Below are 22,510 nucleotides of genomic sequence, written 5' to 3' on the forward strand. Positions count from 1 at the left end.
CACACACACACACACACACACACACACACACACACACACACACACACACACACCAAGCACTCCCTAAAGCTTTCGGCAAGTCCCCAGCACATTCTTCACCTGACCACGCTCACACGCAGCTGCCCACTTTGTAACAAGCGGAGGTTCATAACATGCACACATGAAATAAAAGCATCTACTTGCCTCTGCCATGCGGGTTTTGGTGCGGAATAAGAACCTCCACATGTCTGTGTCCAGATACTTCCATGTCACTGATGCTGTCACTGGGTGTCAGTGAACCTCTGTGACAGTCACACTTAGACACTTGCTTCTATGTGAGCCTGTGTCAGTTAGCCAACAACTCTGTACGCAATACCGCAACAGATACAACCTTCCTGTATGCTAAGCAAAATGGGAAGTAAAGTTATAAAAAATGCATATGAGCAGGGGACCGATTAGCTGTGGACAGCGTAGAAGGAAAAGGCTCAACTCAAGCAGGAAATAGCTCTTTCTCAATGGGAAAATGAATCAGAAGTCTATGCAAGAGCTTCAAGGACAAGTTTACGGAAACAATGAGAAGAACTTGAATCTTTTGTGTCATTTTAGGCAAAAAGTGGGGAAACTGACTTCATGCTTTTTCTTCAGTTTGAGATTCAAGATAGCAATCATGCGAGGTTTTCAATTTCCGTTGACACATCATCTGACTAAAAGTCTAACGAAGCCTGAAAAAGGGCACAGTAAAAGTTTAACAATAAGAGAATCCTACAGTCATGATAATCTTTGGTCGAATCGAAGCTTAAACGAGCTAACACAAATGCTTCTCTGAGTCCGCTTATGCAACATTTGATCACCTTTTCAGACTGCTAGAGAACAGATGCGTCAACTGTGAGAGACAGATATGGTGTAATGCCCTTTGATTAACACAAGGGGCCAGTGCAGGTCTGCAGCCAGTCCACTGGTAGGTGTTCCAAAGAAGGATGTCATAAGATAGGAGCTTTAGCCAAGTAAGGGCATGCTCACATTGTTAGCTCATGCCTCATCCAAATCCCAGTGTTGGCTCTGACACCAATTACAGTAAGGGAGACAAAGTGGGACAGAAAGGGAGCATGTGGGAGATGATAGGCTGGAGTGCTGTCCAAACACTGTCCATTCACAGCAGCAGAGGTCAAACGAGTTTAAACCCTACAACAGTCACGTCTTGCGTCAAAGCAACGCACCAAAGCTCGAAATGATGGCAGAGTTCAGAGGAGAGAATCATTACAAAAAAATAAGACAAGAGGAAGAGTCAAGAGGAAAAGAGAAGTCACTGGTCAAATGGTGCATGAGCCTGGAAGAAGGAGTTAATTTAGGCTGTTGCTCTCCTAGTGTTTGTGTCTTGCACTGTAGCTTCTGCTCCTTCCTGGAAAATGAAGCGCAAGCACCTGTACGTTTTCAACTGCAAGACAGCTCCGACTGCTCAGACAGAGGATGACGAGTGAAAGCGGGAAGGTCCAGAGAGGGAGACGGAGCAGTCTAAACATTCATCTGTAAAAACAAATACCCACACTAGACTTTGCCTGCAAGAGCAAACACACTCAGAGGGGTAAAAAACAAAACAAAAAAAACCCACACTGCAGCGGTACCCTCACAATGACGAAAGAGTCTGAGATTATATAAGAACTGAAGACAAAAAGAGACTGTAGGCAGCATGGACCATATTTTTAGGCATTTCTAATAAAAATGCTTTAAGGTTATAAACAGGAACTGCTTCTTTTGTTAATGCCTAATAAAAGTCCTTGTAGTGAAATGTTGCACCCTCATTAAAATCTGCAGCTGCATAATCAGTTGATTGAGGTTAAATCAACTTTTAATGTATAAAAATGTCTAAAAATTGTCAAACACTGATACTTAAACCTGAGTAATATGTATGTGAACGTAGAACTAGTTTCATTTAAAACTCACATGTTTTAGTAATATTGGCAAATACTCCCATCACTTGCACGTGATTAACTAACCATTCAGTTCAAATATTAGTGTACAACCCTCTACAGGTCATTAATGAGAAGACATTTTTTGCACTTGCTTCATCGTTTATTGCTTATTTAAGGAGGAAAACTTAAAAGATCAGAATTCAAGCCACAATCTAAAATCACGACCACTTAAGCCCCTTAAGCTCGACACATACTGTCTGTTCTGACTATCATCTGGACCCGAATTTTAACCCTCATAAGCAAGTTCCCATGACTTGCAAACAGATATATTAGGTTTCACAAATGATTACATAAAACTCATTTTTGCTTCCACATTTTTCCCATAAAAGGGCTCTTGCCTAAATGCTAAGCAGCACTTTTGTGTTGAGAATGATAAATGATACGAAAATTATGAAATATGGCTCCCTTTTCATCAAATCCCAACTGTTTTATACTAATTACTGGTTTTCATGCCCATAGCCTTGAGGAGAATTACATATCATTAATAAATGAAATATTAACCACTTTTAAAAGTGGTTTTCTTTTTATCAACTGTTTCGCACAAAAATTACAGATGTTCAATAGCCTGGCATGTTTTGAGAAAGAAAACAAATGTATAAACACTGTTTAAAGTGAGGTATTTAGAGCTCTGCACTGTAACTATGCATATGCACTCATGCAGGATTTCAATGCAGGAGGTCTAAAAGTTTTGTATCCGACGATCACACCATGAACTCGGGCTAGAAAGTGGCTCTCTGTTTTTAAATCAGCCGGAGCATCTTCCTTCTCCTCTTTAATATCTAAAGGTGGGCACCAAAGAACGGTACTATATTTTGGAGGGCAGGGAATTCATTCAACTAGTTCCTTTCAAAGTCAATTTAACACCTTTGATGGACAGGCTGTTCCTTCAGCACACCTTTTCACATTTTTAAGCCTCTCCATCTGCTCTAATTCATTTTGTCCTCTCCCATGTCCCATTTGTTCTCTATGACCTCCACCAACACCTGCTAACAGGCAAGACTGACAGGCTGGTACAAAAAAAAAAAAAGGGAAGAGGGTGAAGGATGGTTGGAAGATGGACATTCACCTGGTTCCAGTGAAATCCTTAGTCATCCCATCATGACGCTTTAATACGAGCTGAGCCCGGGGCAGGCACTACATCATAGGATACCACTGGAGAAAAGATTGGTTTAGTCTCCTAGGTTGAACTTAAAGGCTTAATGACAACATAAGGTAAACAGCCTTAAGCCCTCAACGCTTAACATGAATATCTCTGCCTTTGTCCAGCAGAAAGGTGGAGGATCAAGCCTTCATCCACAGTCCAGCACTGAGAAAATCGATAGGGGAAATAATCTTAGAAGGATAATTTATTCTTAATTAAAATTGTCACTTTAAAAATAATAAATAAGTAAATCTGTACTGCATAGGACCTCTTCAGTACAGCAGTGCCTTTTTTAAAAAAAAAGAAAAAAAGAAAAAAAGAAAGCATGACAAAGCCATCGGGTGTTTTGCAACATGTATCATGCTTTGACATTTGTTTTGCTGATGAAGGGGACTTCCGGGGTTAATATCCATCCCTTAGCAGACTGAGCCATCTGTTCCCACACCCAAAATACATCAGGTTTTTAGGTAAGTAAGTGCCCTGAAGATGACACTGAATTCATACTCTGAAGTGCACAATACACAACTATTCAGTTGTCATCATGTTGCTATTTAAAGCTTTAACATTATGTTTTAGAGATGCACATTGTAAACACAGAAATGGGAGAAGGATTATGTGACAGAGCCACTTCAGGAGGATTAAGTGACAGCTAGGACGGACAAGTGAAGGCACTGCTTTACTAACTATAACTAACTGCAGGGACACTACTTGTCTGTTAGCTAAGCCAAGCTTTCTAAGGAAGTTTAAAAAAATCTTTAAACCAATTTTGAAAGTATGTATGTGAGGATAAGTTGATAAAAACCTTTAATAACAACTATGGGGAAATATTTGCAATGCACAGCTGAGATGAGTAATTAGCGATGACCCTAACTGTGGAGTTGGAAAATTGTTACTGTCTTTTTACACTTTTACACAGTGCAATGACGTTCTGCAGCTCCCTTCATTAAAAATGATAATAATAATTTTAAAAAACAGCAACTCTGTGAAGTCCTGCCCATTCTGACCACTTGCACGCGTCTTAAACTTTGCATGACTGAACATTAACTTCTGCAAACTAATCAAACTTTCACAGCATCATCATTAGTGATGAGAGTTATGTCTCTAGAGCCTAAAGAGCAGATCTTAGTTAAAGAGTCAAAAGTGTGCAGTCCTAAAGGCAGTAGATCAGATCATTGGTGCTACCAGAAGAATCTGTTCTCTGGTGTCCACTGGATTTTGCACTGTGAATCGTCCCCAAGTGTTAGTCTGTCCACATAAAATTTGACTGCACAACATCCATTGCAAACACAGTTCTTTGGTCACCACTGCAAGATCTGGCTCACTGTGACTTCACCCTCTTCCTCAAAAGGAAGTTGAAGGGTTGCAGTTTTGATAAAGTGGACAAGATCCAGTGCATGATGAAAACACAAGAAAATCACAGCACAGCCCAGGAAGCCTACTACAAAGGGAATGTTTGCCAAATTAAAGCACTTATTTAAGCTATGTATTTATTTGTTTATTTTCTCGAGAGAGATTTGTAATTAAGAACCAAATTCAGAGTACACTACACAACATGGCATCATTAAATTTGCATCCACACTGAAGGCGATTTGCTTATCACGCGTTGTTTTGAAGCTGACGATCAGTCTCTTGTGGACATTCCAGCCTCCTGTTGCCTAGGTAACCCTATAATGTATTTACTACCAGGTTATATGTCAGTCAATAGTATCCTGCAATCTCACTGGTAGTCTCTTCAATTGCTCATCAGCAACTCAGCTCAAATGAAGTTGCTGAATGTCTTTCCCTTTTTGTGGTTTCTGGTTGCCACGTTACTTCCTGATTGGATGCAGTTTTTGTAACAACAGAACAGCAAATGTGTAAAAAAAAGGAGAAGCATTCTATAGACTTTTAAAACAACTAATCACATGAACAAGTGGAAGGTAGAGGCCAGAGGAAATGTCCCAGCAGGAGTATAGGATTAGCACAGATACTACAGGAAATCCTGTCATGGCATCTGTAATATTTATAGCAGCAGCATGGATAGCCGTCAGATGATTGGCAGTTCAATGGGCCAGTTGACATCGGGTTAAAACGGCCTTGTGTAATATCCACAGTGGGAGCTTTGGTCAATAAATACATTAAGAAAAGAACGAAAAGAAATGGCAGAAATGATTTAGAGAGAACAAAGGGGCGGGATAGAAGGATAAATGAGAGACGGAAGAGTGAATATACACAATGAGGTCATCGATGTTAAACCTAAGCTGCATGGCTGCGGTGGAAATGTGTAGCACTCTGGACCTGGTTGCAAATATATATAAAAAATAAATAAATAAAGAGTACAAGCCAGAAACACCAAACCTCAACATCTCCTGAGCATTTTGTCACTCATCTAGAATTTGTGTGTCATCACACAAACATTTCTACAACATCTAAAATAGCAACTTCAAGTGCTACTCAATCTGCACTTCCTGCTTAGTCCCAGGTTTTTCCCCTTTAGAAATCCGCTCAACCAAATGCCAAATAAAACCCCAAAATTCACATACAGACAGACATCAAAGCTTTTTTTGTATTGTATGTATTGTAGGTATTTAAATGCAGGAACAGAGGGACACCAATACAAGACTTTAACTTGAAAAGATAAACCGACAGAAAAAAAGGATAGTTTTTGTTAACTTGACAGAGAGAGAGAGGTGCAAAAGGGCAGAGCATGGAGACGACACAATCAGCATCCATATTGATGAGAACTATAAAGGATGAGTGGAAATGGTCGGAACGTTTTCCTTAATCGACCCTCAGAGGCAGGAGTGTGAAACTATGGCAACTGCGTTTTTGCAGTCTCCGTCTCCCAGCATCCTCTTTGCAAGACAAGAGGTAGTTTCAGAGGCAAGGCCATTCACATAGGAAACATCTTTTTAGATGATGCTTCCAGGTAACACTTGCCAGCCTCCATCTTCACAAATGGAGCACTCCTGTTCACACTCTACTTCAGTTTGGAATCTGATGCCAGAAATGTCTTCTACTTATCACCCATGCAGCATGAAATGGATTATACTATGTTTATTTTGGAGGTAATATACGATGATGGCCTTTAAAGGTTATGTAGCTTGAGACTCTAATATCAGAGACCTTTCAGAACACACAGACGTATCAGAGTGCACACACAGACTGGATGATTAATGGAGCTGACTTTCTGTCAGAGCATCCCTGTGTATTACCATGACCATGTCTGAATGTGATAGAAAGAGAGAAACAGACTGTCACTTTCTCTGTGTGCGTGTCTTTAAACCCAACTGGTATATGAATGAAAATCCCAATGAGCACACCCATTACGATTTACGAAAGTATACGTTTGTGTGAGTCTGCTCTTGTGTTTATATGCATTATCATTCTCCTCCTGGCAGCACAAGTCACAATCGGGGCTTAGTGACGCCGAGGGCAGAGTAACCATGACGACTAGGCCAATAGCAGACATGAATGGATGACAGAGGGGATGAAGTGAATAGATGGATGGCTCAAGCATCTGAGGGGCATCTGCTTCAAGTTAAGACTTTTTTTTTTTTGTAATCTGTTTTGTCATTCGTATAGATCAACAGGGAGGGAAACAGCTACAACACATGATAACCCTTCAGGTCGGGCAAGATTGTTGAAAAGGGAGAAAGAAGTTGAATGATAAGGAAATTGAAATTCTGATTCAGCTTTGACCTAAACTACCAAAAAGTTAGAAACAACATTGTTTTTGAAAGAAAGCACATCTAATATGTCACTAAAAATAATTTGAAAAGTTTTAAATAACAGTTATTGATGAATGATTAATTCAGAAATTATTTATGATTTTAGCAGAATATGCTTGTAAATATACAGAAGCTTATACTCACCATAGAAAAAGAAGTTTTTTCTGAAATCCCTTGTTAACTGCATCATATTTGTGACCTGTCCAGGGTGTACCCCACCTCTTGTCCTAAGATAACTGGGATAGGCTCTAGCTCCACCCCACCCCGCGCCCTGAATTGGATAAAAGGACCAGAAAAGATGGATGGATACCTTGTTTAAAGAAATAGATGTGATTTCATGAGGCCGACCATGAACACCACAGTCTGCTCTACATCATTCCAACATGTCGCATTACTTCTCGACAATAATGAAAACTAACCAGTGTAGCATGAACTAAACTGCACTAAGACTGCCCGTATTTTCATGCAATTTTTAATAAGCTATAACAAACCTGTTTTCAAGAGATTTTACAATATGGAAAAAAAACAACTTCAGCAACACATCCTATATCGATGAACTTAAGGCGTTAAAAGTTAGCCTTAGATTTCCATTTTAATCAAGTATCTCTTTCTGAGCAGTGCTTACTTTGAAAATATCTCATTGCTTCTTCATCTCTGAACGTCAAATGTGATTTTTCTCTTTTGGGGAAATACAGCCCATATCAAACTATTGTTCTATTGTACAATAGATCAGATCTAGATGCCTAATTGTCACATCCTTACAGTTTAGAACAGGCTTGCATTTTTTTAAATGATCAGTTGATCCTTTATCATAAAAAAAAAACTTGCATTAGGTAACACAATGTGCCAGTGAAACGCATGCATAATGTTGTAATTTTGATGAATCACTACATTTACTTTGCAATCAATTTGAGAAGTGATTAACTAAAGTTAGTAGTGCACTTAGGCACAGAATGCCTAATCATTCCATATGAATTCACTGGTCGAATGGATTATTTCCACATGGGCACAATCAGACATCACGTGGACTTGCTGGAATCACACAGGTTAAATAGTGTTTAATGCGTACTGTGACTGCAATGCACATTTGGTTTCTCACCTGCACCTCCATCGGGCAATGCCTACAAAAGTTCATGGCTGCAGTGCATGTACATAAAAAACTTTTTTGTGGCATTAGGCAGACAGAGGCCTCTAATATAAATGTAATATTAATTTTCAGGTAACATATGCTGAACTTCCAAAAACATTTAGGTGTTTTTCACCGCTTCTTTTTCTTGGCAAAACTGGACCTTGAACACTTTTTGTGTAACACCATCCTATGAAAACCGAGCAATGAGATCAGCTATATAGTTGCAAATCAAGAAGAGGGAGAGGGTAACAGAGATTCCCATGTGTATGACAAAATCCAAAGATTTAGAGCCCCCTTTTAGAACAGAGGCAGGCTGCAAACCACATCTCCTAGTGTCTCTGTTTGTGTGTGTGTCTGTTTATATGCTCATCAGATCTCTAACGCACCTAAACTGAAACTGCAATCTGCATCTGTTACTGCTGATGACAAACTCAGATAAGAGGATACCCGGTTGACACAAACACACACACACAAACCACACCTTCCCCTTGGGTCTGCACATGCAATCATAACAGCGTCTGTTAGCTACTACAAAGAATAGGGGGGCATTTTAATTTGCATTAAAACCTTCTGGAGAGGCTCAATTAACCTGCTGCATAAACAACTGCATGACTGGGACTTGATAAGACGTGAATGATGGTGCGCTTTTGCGTGTTTACTTGTGTCTGCGTGGGCCTGTGTGGATAAGCCTTGCTAATAGATCATTTTTTTATTGTACCTGATGATTGTGTGCAAGGCTGTGTCTCAGCACAAAGTCCATCTTGCGTAATGAAGTCGATTTTCCATTAAAGAATCTTGTTAACTGACTAACTTGCCATGAAAAGGAACACCAAGAGTAGTTTATGCATAACAGATGAGCCAGACATCGTTGTTAACACTCATGCAAAGCTATAAGTTTACCTGAACCCTTTCAATCAGGCTCATCAATGCCAAACATCCTTTCTGTAAAACTTTGGATGACCTTGTTCAAGAAGAGAGAGGAAAAAAAGGATTCATAGTCACAGAAAGGACTTTTCTTAAAAAAAAGAAGCAAAAACAGCCTTGAAAACAACCAACTTCATAGAAAAGAAGTTGACTGAGAAACTTCGTAACGCAAGTTTGATTAAAGGGAGATGAGTCAAGGACAAATGCTTAACAAATCATTAGAGTCGGCCTTTATCTGAACTACAAGACATGATGATGAATTACACTTTGCTGAAGAGTGCAGAGAAGTAGTGATGGAAGACAGGGATGAGGAAGAGAGGAAGGGGATGATGTACTGGAATGTACCAGGTAAATGATGAAGGGCAGAGTAAGAGAGAGAATGAAGGAGGGCATCTTCAAGCCTCAGTGCTTTTCTCATTTAGCAGGGCTGTGTGCGTTCGTCCATGCGCACACGTGTATGTGTGCGTCATCAGGGTTCCCTCCCTTATATCATCCAGAGTGCCGTTAGAACAGCAGAGCCCACTTTAACAGAATCCAGAGGCTGTTTCCACTTGTTATCATCACAGTGGCTTTTCAAAACGCGTGACGTAGAAATGAAGGCAATTGACAAGTCTGGTTGTTCAGCGTCGGCCTGCTGGTGAAATAATCAAATGAGCCTGACTTTGTTGCCTCTGAAAATGACACCTACAATCGCATTTCTATGTGTGATATGACAGGGTGGAGAGACAAATAGGAAACAGGGAAAATCAAACAGATTGAAAGCACAGGAAAGAAAAGAAAGTTGACATTTCCAGGCCAACACCCACATGGGCAGCCTGATAAGATCAAGTCTTTGTGATAAGAAGGTTTTTACACAATTCTTTTCTGGAAAAAAACAAGAATGAAACATGTGTGTTTCCTTTCTGGACAATGACAAATCATAATTCGAGCTACCTTATTCTCAACCACTTAGAGAGCTTTTTCACGCAGTTTAATGGGATCGATTGCAGAACAGATGCTTGAAGGAGGAGCTGTAATTAACTTCCAGAGAAGTAATGCACTTTAGATAAAGACTCTAAACCATCCAACACTGTACCCTTCTGTTTTAAAGTGAGCAATGAGTGTGCCTGCTGCCTGCATGCGTGACCACAGTGAATCTGCAGCACACTGCGGCAATTTATTGCAAGTCTGTGGTCGCCTATCTTAAATATACCAGCAATAGCATGCATAATTATATATAGTATATGAAAGTAGTAGGAAATTGCTTTCTTGAAGAGTGTTCTTCAAGAAAGGGGGGGAAAAAACCCCAAAGAAACACAACTAATTTTAATTAATCAAATAATTTGTGCGTACACAGTTAAATAAATCAGAACTAAATATTTCAAAAAAAAAAAAAAAAAAGCAAGATGCAGCTCACTTACTAATCCTTTAATTTCCATTCCATAATCCAGGCTTTTCAACCTCTCTTTTCTCGTAAAGGTCACTTGCTGTGCCTCTCATAGGCCCGAGCTACTTTTTATTAACACACAGGAACAACAACTGCTTAAAGTCTTGTCTCAGACTTTGACATAAACTTTCAGGATGTGGCTTACTTGTGAAGTTCAGACAATTGCGGAACCTCAGCCAGAGCCATCGGCTCCGCTCGTCTACAAAACAGCAATCATATCGACCGTCTTTAAAGAGGTTTCCTGAGCTGAGGTGGTTCTTCAGCATAAAGTTGACTTAATTTCACGGTTCGGAAAAGGTTGATTAGAGCTTCTCAGCATCTGAGTAATATTAGGTTGATATAGTTACAGAAAAAGTTGCAGCGTTTTTATTTTGACATCTTACTCGATTGCCGTCACGTGAAAATATCTCTTCATATGTATCTAAATGTCTTCGCATCGAGTTTATCACAGCGCGCACACAAAACTCCCTTCCTCAAAGAGCCAATTTATTATTTAAATCTTCGGTTTTTAGCTTTCCCCTTTATGCAATTGCAGTTTTTCGTACTTCAGAGTCTAAGGCAGAGCTGCTTTACAGTTGAGCAACACTAACTGAAGCTTCTGTATTGTGGTGTTTCATCTATCTGCTGCGCCTTTATCTTTCAGCTGCGTCTAGACAAATGTTCAATTAGGACGGAAACCTCATATCATAATCACGCATGAAATGGAATATAAAAAATGGTGTTGCAAGATGTGGAAGTCAGGTGCTCGTGACTTCCACTGAAGAAATAAAACGATAAAATTGAAAAATCATGTGCTGATAATACTTATGTTGCCATTTATGTATTTTTATAGTATCAATAAGATGTTTATTGACGTGTAACATCATTAGTGTGCAACTTTATGTCAGCATTTTTATACTGACTCTACAGTGACACAACAGATGACATGAAATCATATCACCAAGGTAATTAAACACGTAGAAATAAGCCAAAGAAAAAAAGAAAAAAAAAGAAGAATAGATGAGAAATAACAACATAATGAAATATTATTTCCATTCATTCACACCGAGTCCTATGAGAGCAGAAAGGACAGTGGGTCAAGCTAAGTGTTGTTACAATGAATGAGTAAAGAATAACTGTAAGTTATGGAAAGTATGCAAAGAAAGTCACAGGCCTATTGTCACATTTATGCAAATACACACAAAGCAATCACAGGCTGGCCTGAAAAAAGAAAAAGGAAAAAAAACCCTGAAGTGTTAGCATTCAGCGTCTTACTAACAAACAAATCTTTTGCAAAAGGTCACAACAATGTGACAAGGTAAACTGAATGGGACTTCTGCATCCATTCAGAAGCCTATCGAGTCTCATCATATTCAGTTATGCATATTCAAAGCGAGTTAGAAAATGCTGGCCTGTTCGTTTTATTTGAGGACTTTGGCAAAGCAGGGTGACAGGATGCATAAATCTTTTGGGAGTGTGCTGATTTTGTCGCTAAAAGCAGGAACAGAAAGGAGCACAGTATGTGATGCCTCAATCTCAATGCAGTCTGTGGCCGAAAAGCCCTTTAAAAGAGCTACCACAAATGATGCTGAAAGTCCAGCATTTTAACCCCTTCTGGTAAAAAATAAATAAATAAATAAAACCAACCAAATAACATTAAACTAATGGGAATTTTGGAATATATTGCCTCAAGTGCACTTTACTTTATTAATTTACACGAGATGACCTCACACTGAAGGAAATCAGATGGTGTTTTTCAAGCACAATAGCCCATGTATAACTACCATATAGCCAACAATGACAAAAAAAAGAGGCTTCATCTAATTTTTATGTGCTTCATGTGACTAGTTATTCCTACTGCTCTAATGTAAGCTTAATGGCTCATTCTTTTGATGTCACCCAAATATTTGGCTGTTGCACTTGTTATTCACCAATAGCTAATGAAATGCTGATCGTGGTGAAATCCAAATAAAAGGCTTTAAAAAGCCTAAAAAAAAGGAGAGACACACAAAAAAGACACATGCTGTTCAAACTGAGCATCAAGTCGGGGAACGAAAGGTGATTTATGTAACTTTGGTTGTTGGTGCCAGATGGGTAGGTCTGAGTAAAGTTCTCTGGGTAAAAATACCTTGACAGGAAGGCAACAGTAACTCAAACATGGTAAGCAAAAGAGCATCGCTGAATGACAAATACATAGAACCCTGAAGCAAATGCGCTACAGCAGCTAAAGAGCACACCGGGTGACAGCAAGAACAGGAAACTGAGGCTACAAATCGCAAGAAGTCACTAAAATTTGGAGAAGATTTTAAATATATTGCTAATACGATAAGTCTCAATCTATGAATCTACATCGCCCTGTATCAATGGTATATGACCTTTATAACTATAGCATATACATAATTTGATGACTGCTTCTAGCAGGATAACATGCCATACCACAAAGCTCAAATCAGCTACAATACTATATTCTGCTTTATCATGACATTGAACCGTTTTAACTTTGTATTAATTTGATTTTTGACTGACTGAAAAAGAAGACCAATGTACAAATATTTCAGTATTAATAGAAAAAAAAAAAGTGTTATTTTGTTTTGATGGAGCATTCGTGACTGCATCATAAACAAACAAACAAAAAAATTTGTTTATTCTGATGCATTTCCAGTTTACTATTCAGTTACACATTGCAGCTTTTACCACATCAGCATGATTTAGCCACGCTTGATTCACCACAGCTTCACAAGGACTAGCATAAGCAACACAACCACATGGCTAATTAGCATAATATGAGAGCTTTGCTGAATGGGCCTCAGGTAAACGGTGGTACACAGTCAGTCTGCGTACAGTAAAGACAAGAAGCCTTAGCTTATTTTACAGAAATTTAGGCATTCTCCTCTAATTTTGGACTTGCACATAAAAAAACCCCAAAAAAAACCCCCCACACAAATGTAAATATATATATTTTTTAAAAATCCCAAATTATGTGCTACTACTTCTCAACTGCTAGTTATATTTATATACGTTTCTACACATGCTTTTTACATACAGTCATGTAGAGATAATGTATTTAGATTGAAGTATCGTATCCTGACTTGAAAAGCTGGCCCCAGAGACGATCCAGCTACGGAGGCCGTCTCTTGATTTCAATCCTACGTTTCAATTCTGTTTTTTCTACGTCGCACATCATCAGTAGTGGTGTAGCAGAAGCTGGAAGTGAAAGCAATTAAGATGGCTAGGGTATGGAGGCAAAAATCTCAATAGAGGAGAGTCAAGGAAGTGAGCTTCCCACCCAGAGAGTGCGTTATTCTAGTCAGTTTAAATGGTGCTGTGCTATGTTGTACTGTTGCTGTAGGCGGGATGAGATATGATGAGTAAAAAATTATAATTTCAAGGAAATAAAATAAAGTGAAGCAGAGCAGGACTGGAAAGAGCAATAAGTTCTGTCAACTAATAATCACACTCAAGAGGCTTGTTAACTCTGTGAGTCACGTATGAACGGGAAACAATCTGGCATCAAGAAACAAGAAAAGGATGAGCAGTCCAACGGAAACAAACAAAAAGAATAAAATATTCCACTAGAAGCAGACAAACAGCACAGTATCGGTGTCTGTGCTGTATCAATGCATGTGTATGAGTGTGTGCATGGCTGAAGGCTTCCACCTAGATGTCGTATCACAAAGTGTGATCAATGACAGAGCTGTCAGCAAAACAGTGCTATAAACATGCAAACCAAATATGCACACCCAGCCCTGGTTGTTAAAAGTGTGTGTGTGCCGGAGAAACATTTGTGATGGGAACCGACGTCACCTCTGAGCCTGAGTCACAATGCTGCCATCAACAGTCCAGTAAACCTGCACAGTTTTTATTCTTTCCATTGTCGCATCCTTCAGACGAAACACAAATCTTTTGGAAAATGCGCATTTTAACACCCTGCATTTGCACAAATACAAACAAAGTAGATTTACAATTCAACAGAAATGAATAAATGCAGAAAGCTGCAACATTATAGTGTTTATTTGGCAATAGGAAGATGAGAGTACACAGTTGATTTAAAAGCAAATATCAGTAAAGTTAATCTGATTTCAGGACTAAAGTGTTGCGAATTTACCTACACAGCCACACTAAAGCATCAGGTGTGCATTTCAGGCTACGTCCCAAAGCAGAGTGTGACATAATCAGTCCCAGTCCCCCTCCCACCCCACCCGCACTACCCTGTTAATAACCCCTCCTTCAAACCCTGCAGTGGAATGTGAAGTGTTTAGCTCTGCGCAGCTCCAAGGCTTGTCCAGACCTTGTTAATACAGGCCTCTGCTCACTGGGGATCATAGCCAAGCAGATGCCGGTATAATGCATTGCTCCTCTGGCAAGATTTCATGCGCTCTGCAAGATGGTGCTCAAGTTTTCTAAGAAACGTCAAACTTTGCCCATATAGAAAAGCACTATATGAAATGCTTTTTCTATCTCTTTGTGATGCACATTTCAAGCTCTGAAAAATTAAACACAGCAAACACAGGTTCTAGCTGGAGGTACAGCTCAGTAGCCATCTGCTGTACTAATTGTCCATTTTATTAAGTATTTATGGAGTTTCTTACATATTTCATGGCATTTATGTTCCAAACCTGGAAAGGCCAAGAAAAATAACAAACGATCATGGCTTCTTTTTTTTCTTTTTTCTTTTTTTTTTTTGTTAAGCAGAGGTAACGTATGCCAGTCAAAAGTCTGCATTCTTATTGGACAGCTGAATAAAGCAGTGCTCTTTCTCAAGGTAAAAAGGGTAGGAGGGGACGAGACAAGACATGCTAACAACACAGAGTTGAAAAAAGAAATAAGGAGCTCAAAAATCAGACATTTTCAAATGCAGGATCAGAGATCTGCTGTATCTGCAAATAACTGTTTGCCTTTATTATAAGTTGGCAAACAGGAACACATGGAACAGATGGTTGTAGAGTTTTATTAAGATAGCGTTGTGTTATTAATTAACACAAGGAAACTGAAACATGCACCACACGCCAATCTTCCACTATCTAGCACTACATGGAGCTTAACAGAAATGCAACACAGCATTCAGATGTGAAAATAAAATCCAATAGGAGCCTGGGGTAAAATTTAGACCTCTTCTGCAAAACACCACATGGCCATGTTTTGTTTTTGTTTTTTTAAAACATAAATCCCAGTCACCAAATCCCAAAGGAAGTAGAGCAGTTTAAGAAGATAGAATGCATCCCAATGAGAGATTATAATGCAGACATCCCCTGCAGGGATGCCATCCCAGGAGAAAGGGAGGCATCTAAAGTAGCAAGATAGAAACAGACAAGGAACTAAGAAAAGGAATGCTGTTACCTTTTCTTTCTCCTTTGTATTTGCACCCTCTGATGAGAGTCAAGTGAATTTTCCAGACTGAAAGCCCTCAAAGGAATGGTATGGCTACTAAAAATATCCCCCATAAAAGACTATAAATAAGAAGTCAAGAAGAGAAACTATATGAAAACATTTCACTTCGAACAAAAGCAGTTTTGTATTTGTGAAATATGCCCATTTTTTTCGTGTTGAGACTTTCAAAGAACACAGAAATATGAAGCTTTAGCTTACAAATGGTTAGCTTATCATAGCTTATCTCATCTTAGCTTAGAGGCTAAAAACGGTAATCAGCATTCAGCCTGGCTCTGCAGCAGCTTGCTAATTAAACCCTTACATCTCAATATCAAACAGTAAAACAAACAATTGTGGTTTACTTGTTTATAATCTTTATGCTAACTTAGGCTGATAATAGCTTCATATTTAGCATAAAGAGGAAGTGGTGATGGCTGTCTTATTGCAGTCTATTCCATAGTTCTTATAATTGTTTTGTTTTGTTTTATCCTACACTGCAACATATGCTCTTTAATGACCAGCTGAACCCACTCAATTTCTCCCACCCATAGCGAACAAGTGTTGGTGAGATTTTAAAGAATTGAATATTTCTGTAGCTCTGAGTGGCACACTGCAAAATGAACTCCCTTCTTTGCTGTAAAAGGAAAGAGTTGTATAGTTTAGTCTCTCCATCCTCTTTTTTTGTCTCCCATTAAGTTTCCTTCCCCTCCCACTTCCTCTCTTTTTCTTTGCGCCCAAGCTTATATATGGCTCCAACTACCACAAGAATCTTCTATTGTCTTAATTAATGTGACTGACAGTAGCAACAACAACTATTCATCTACAACAAAGAGGCAGGGATTTGAACATGTTTTACCCTTACATAAATCCAAGCACAGTGCAATGCAGTTCATATACACTGCAGTTCTGGGATCTTGGTTAAGTCTTCACCAGTCTGACTGCCTGTAGAGTTTTATTGCTAATTAAAATGCTGCAATAAATCTGTTATACTTATTGTGTAGGAATTGTTGAGGTGAGCTTGGTGTGTTTCAATGTGGGGGGACAGGCAGAGCCACGTAAATCAAGTCCAAGGTCAGCTTTGCAAAAAAAAAGAAAAAAAAAAGGGGAGAGCAGTTGCCATGCCTACAACATGCATGTGCAAACAGAGGCTCACAGTTATACAAACACATGCCACAAGGCTACGCAGCCATCAGCCATCTTTCCATTTCCTGACTCGCCAGCCCAGCTGAGCTCTACAGTAGCCCAGAGGTCAAAACACAAATCATGTAAGCTGCAATCCCTGCCTACGCACTCTCACTGGTAAATATTTAATCGGTCTTGAACACATTTTAACACCATTGCTGCAGGATGTCCATCATATTAAGACACAAATAATTATATTTGCAAAGAAGCATTGCATGTGCACGCTTGTGGTTATCCAACAAAGGGCAAATTAGCCGCAGGTACACTGGATCGCAATGCACCAATGCACACTGCAACAAGGAGATGCCTGAGTGTGTGTGCATCTATTTCCCAAAAGACCCGGAGAGTGTGTTTGATATGCCGAGTTACTGCCACTGATTCCTTTTGAGTTTACTGCACGCTGAGTTTTTCTTTAGTTGCAAAGCTCAGAACTATGACTGTGTCTGGAACCCCAGCTAACTGACTTGATGAAGAGCTACGCAGGAGGTGCCTCCCGTTTCCTCCCCTCTTTTCTCTCCTCTCTGTACTCCACTTCTGCAGTCCTATGCGGTTTTCTCCTCCCTCCGTTCCCTCTCTTCTCACGCTCTTGACATCTCCTCGCTCCCGCTTGCGCTCCGCTACGTCCTCTTGTCCCTCGGCCACTGAAGCATAAATACCACTCGCTCAGCACCTAGCTGCAGTAAAAAGTCATTACCTACATTAGGGACAACAAAAAGTGTCACTGACACCAATGGAAAAAGCAATACCTTTTACTGCTTTGCTGCCCTCGGGCTTGGTAGGTGGGAGTTCATACTGAAGTGGAAGTCAGACAAAAAAGTGCACACACAGACACACACTCCTGACCATATAGTGAATGTTACTCTGCATTTGCCCACGGATGACTGTTTCAATAAAACACCCATGAAACATCTTCAAACAGCTTATTTTGAATGTCAGAAAACAGAAAACCACACAGTGCATTCCTCAGATGCGCACATTTAAATGTCATGCCCACGAGTTTAATTACAAGTCAAATTTCGACTAAGGTGTGACGACGCCACTCCTTTGTTGCACTTCAATCACGCTGACCCAAAATGTCAACAAAACACTGACATCCCACCTTGCTGCAGGCAGTAACATTTTTTTCCATCCTTGAAGTAGTTTCCTTTCATCTTTCACCCCCCCCTCTCTCACTCACACTGTGATTTTGTTTATAATTAAAAATTCTCTGGCTGTAATAACTATCTCAGAAAATGTCCACCATTTACAGGAATGCAGAAAATTATGTGTTATCTACTTATCACTCAGCTGGGCTGGCTGTCATTTGCCTTGGCTTATACTCAGGAAGTATAACAACTTCTTTAGGTCACAGTGATTTATTGTTGTGGTAATAAAATATAAAACCTAAAAATAATTTTTTTTAATATACACATAAATACATTTTAATGGCAGGTCACTGTTAAAATATGAAGCATATCCCCAAATGCTTCCCCTGAAATGAAAGTTGGATGATTTGGAAAAATATGAAGCAGTACATCCTTTTTGTGTCAATAGTTTGAAGTTTGTGAAAAGATCATGATGCCCAGCACCAATCATGATTTCCCGACATCGGAGTCCAAATCTAATAGCAGTTTGTGGGTTGTTTGCTGTCAATTTCAGGCTCCTATCAATCAAAGCACACCCACAAATCCCTGATAAAACAGTTATGAGCTTAGGAGGGTTAAGCTGACGCACACACACAGCAAGTAAATCAGCTCCTCCAATAGAGGAACGTCGTTAAAAATGGGAGATTCTTGTTACTTTCCTTACACTTCTAGAAAACAAAATATCTCATTGGAGAAGGTGGAAACAGAACATGGTTGGTTTTTTCCTTGAAATGGATTTGGTGACCTATTGCGTGCTCGGCAGGCTAATTAGTTTTTATCTTCTTTTGACAGCCCTGTGGTAGACCTCTCATCACTCACTGCACAGTATGCGATGCCTTTTTCAATTTCTCTGTTTGAGGTTGTTATTGTCTTATTCATTGTTTCAGCTCTTTGAACAAATCTTCCTCACTGGCATCCTCAAGGGCAATGGAGTTGATGTGATCTGTTGCTAGAAATAGGCCAAATGCATCACTTCTGTGGTAGCAGATCACTGAAAGCCTGGCACCCTGCCAGGCACCAAATTGCTGGGTAAGATCATCCCCTTGCGACGACACGACTAAGTACCCTCCTTTCTCAGGTGACTGTCCACAGCTGTCTGATATCATCACACCAATACAAAGGCTGTCTTTTTAACTGCTACTCTAATGTCACATCAAAGTATTGGAATTCTTAGTTTTAGCTGGTCTAAAGCATATGCAATAATACAAGAAATAACTTCTACTGCTTTGACAGAAAGTAATGAAACAGAGAAAGCCAGTGCTGATATTATAGGCTAAATAATCTATTCATTATTCATAAGAGTTGTTTTCCCCTAATGTAGCAATTGAGATAATGTATCATTTATGTCAATTAGGTAGCAAAATATTATTTCTCTTTGGAATCTCAGATATGAGGATTTGCTGCGTTCCTTTCTTTTCTCCTTGAGAAAACGTATCATTACGTTGGTACATTGTAGACTGATGGTTGAACAAAAGTGCGTCGCAATTTTCTTTGCTCTTATTAACTATTATTAACCATCTTATGGCCTCCAGGATTAATTCAATCTACTTAATAACATTCCACTTGTAAATAAAGAAACTGATTATCTGTGTCAGTGTGAAGAAGAAATGAGTTTCATCTTGCTTCAACGAGAGAGACAGATATTGATCATCATTACTATCAGTTTAATGGGTCCAAAAATAGCCTGGGAAGCTCTACTAGGCAAGAATCATATGTCGCTCAGCTTTTACACAACGAGACAAAGGAGAGAGCAGATCACTCATTAGAGAGAGAACCCAGTTGAGCTCACCACCCCCAGACCCAAACACTCACGGCTTAATGCTGAGGACCATCACGTTATTGTTTAAAGCCTGTTATAGGTTTTAACATCATTGAACAACAAGGACAGGTGCTCTCTTTCCCAACACTGTGCTCTCTCTTTCTCAGTTGTTGCCTCTAAACCCTGCCTCTCTCACACCATCCATTCCTCTATTAGGTCTGCTGGAGGCAGGTAACTCCCATGGCTAGAGTAGATAACAGCCGCCATTATCAGATTCCCAGCATTAAAAGAGCAGCTCAGTATTGATCGCTGTAGCGCCTGGTTACAACTGCTCTGCCTGCGCGATGCTATGACAGTCTGGGTATGAGGTCTACCTTCAACCCCACCAACATCTAGCATTTCACGGTGTGATTCATTATTTACATACTACTTACATTTTTAGCTTTGTTGACTGTGCAATAAAACCTTTAGTCAAATGATCACCTAAAATGATCACATAAAACAGCATTCCTAATATTTTCCCAATCCTATCATTCATGAAACTGGAAAAGCTTTCCAAGTCTTGCTAATATGCTAGAGCAGAGCATGCTTTCCCTGGTGGGGCATATGGCTGCAATATGTTTTGTCCACTTGAAACCGTTTTGGGCTTGAGCACTTACTTCACCTCGTGAAAATCCAATCTCCTCCAACTCTGCCATCTATATCCTTCACCAGATGGTCTTCGGCCTGCCCCTCTTTCACTTTCCAACACTGGCCCATCTCAAGACAGCATTTGAAATTCTCTGAATCCATAAAACACAGCCAAGCCATTTTAGCCTCTTCATCTTTAGTTCCTGGCCATGTGCTACCCACCCATGTTATGGTGGGTAGGCTTGAGGAAAGTGTTTGAATTCTGGAAACCGTACTAGTGGAGATTTAGCCCTGGTAGGGTCAACCACGGCAGGCAAACAGCGATATCACTGCTATACTAACACTATATACACCAATTCTCAAGTAGGCATAACAGTAAGACAAGCCCAGGCATGTCTGAGAGCAAGAGTGCCTCTGATGATGATTTAGTACTTAAAGAGCTACTTCAGCAAGCTCCAAGAAAGCAGAGTTCACTAGGAAATACAAACCTAACGTGGGAAAAAAATACATTTGTTTCAAAAGAAAAATAATAATGATAAAAAACTAAAACCATCAAGTACAACCAGGCTACGAAGGAGGAGATACTAGCAGCTTGTGATGTGTGACCTAAATGTACACAAATGACTCAGCCAGGCTTCGCTAGCTGCACCAGCTGGTTGCACTCCCTATGACAGTAAGAGCAAACATTGATGGAAATTACTTGTGTGGATACAAAAAGTTCAAGTCCCAAAGCCCAAGATAAAGAAAACATTAAATTAGGTAAAAAATATATATATATATATTTTCAGTTTTTATTATCGGACAACATTGTTAGGGTTCCTGTCGAGCTGCAAGGTCAAGTTATTTTAGTCATTGTTGAACTCCAGTGTTAAGCAGTTTATACTTTTAATTAAAATACGTTTGTACTCACATTTGACTCCTCTTGTGTTGCTATTGCTGGCCCCTTGTTCCAATAGATTAACATTTTAATTAAGTAGTATGTCAGCACTGACAGCTGACAGTAGCTCATTAGAGAAAAAGATGGAAAATGTATTTTACGTCCTTACACTTGCAAATACTGCTGCATTCAAAAGTTATTGTTTTTTTCCTACATCATGAGATATCGTGATCTAATTTTGAGGCTATACTGCCCAACCCTACATGGGGCTAACAAACCCATCTCCTAAATACTCCACCAAGTTAGTGTTCTCATTGTAGTTTTTCTAACACAGAGATGCAGAAGGCACTACGAGATCACTACGCCAGCTTTAGATGAAAACTTGTCTAAGGCAAACAGGAGCTCGACAAGGACCCGAATTCACTATGCCGCTAGGAGGATGAGACGTGTAACTAGGTCTGAAACATCAAAGACAGCTCAAGGCATCAAGGAGATTAATAGGTATCGGCTGGGCATCCCAGGTAAGAGCGAGAGCAGGTTGAGTTCCTAATATAGTGGTCCATTATTCTCAGCATATTACCAAAAACCCATGATCATCTATCATGGTGTGGAAGAAGCACAAGATAGCACTGCTGCAGAGTCAGAGGAGAGAAAAATCCAGCAGCCTATTTAAAGAGATTACATAATTGATCAGATTACTGGAATGCACCGGTTAATTAGCAAAACATGTAAATTATCACAGTGCTTACCAGGACTGAGTCATAATTGAATATCAGCCACTTTTTGGAGACTCATATTGACATTATATGATTAGGGATGTAGTAATCTAATATGCTGGATTGGTACAATTTCCAATAATGACTTCATGTGGCCAGATGTGCTGTGACATGACAAATCTGGTTTCATTTTTGGTGTCTGGGTTGCTATTATTACAAGTTCAGTGAGGTACAAAGATAATATCCACAGTGTGCATGATCATTTCCAAGTTCATTATTTAAAGGAAGTTGGAGATAAAATGAAAAATCAGTTGTTTAAAGAAAAAGGGTTTGACAAATCTGTCCTCATGTAGTTCACAGGAGCAGAACAGAGTGGTTCGAGCACAAAGATGATTTTTTGGTGGGTAAACTTGCATAGATTTGCCATTTTCTTGTATTCGTAAACACACACACACACACACACAAAAAATCCCCAATCCTTGATCACGTAGCAGTAAAATTCATAGATAAAAGAACAATCCTTTGTTCTTTTAAATTCTTGTCCTCAAACGTTAATTGCCTTGCCCAGTGTGGCATATGTGCATGGACTCCTAAAGC

The 22,510-nt window shown here is 39.5% G+C and overlaps 1 protein-coding gene across 2 annotated transcripts in view; it reads right to left on the reverse strand.

The window, feature by feature from the left end:
- The window catches only part of rps6ka1 (ribosomal protein S6 kinase a, polypeptide 1), a 45,310-nt gene that overhangs the window by 14,120 nt on the left and 8,680 nt on the right, over positions 1-22,510 (reverse strand). The window contains exon 1 of one of the 2 annotated variants that reach the window (XM_005723841.2): positions 184-354. The exons of the other annotated variant lie outside the window; for it this stretch is intronic. Within the exon in view, the coding sequence (XP_005723898.1) occupies positions 184-225 (42 nt within the window). The 5' untranslated portion in view covers positions 226-354. Of the gene's footprint in view, positions 1-183; positions 355-22,510 lie in introns of those variants that run through there. 2 annotated transcript variants of the gene reach the window in all.

This window comes from Pundamilia nyererei, unplaced genomic scaffold (assembly GCF_000239375.1).
Source record: "Pundamilia nyererei isolate P.nyererei 1_Seehausen unplaced genomic scaffold, PunNye1.0 scaffold00010, whole genome shotgun sequence".
Classification (NCBI taxonomy): Eukaryota; Metazoa; Chordata; class Actinopteri; order Cichliformes; family Cichlidae; genus Pundamilia; species Pundamilia nyererei.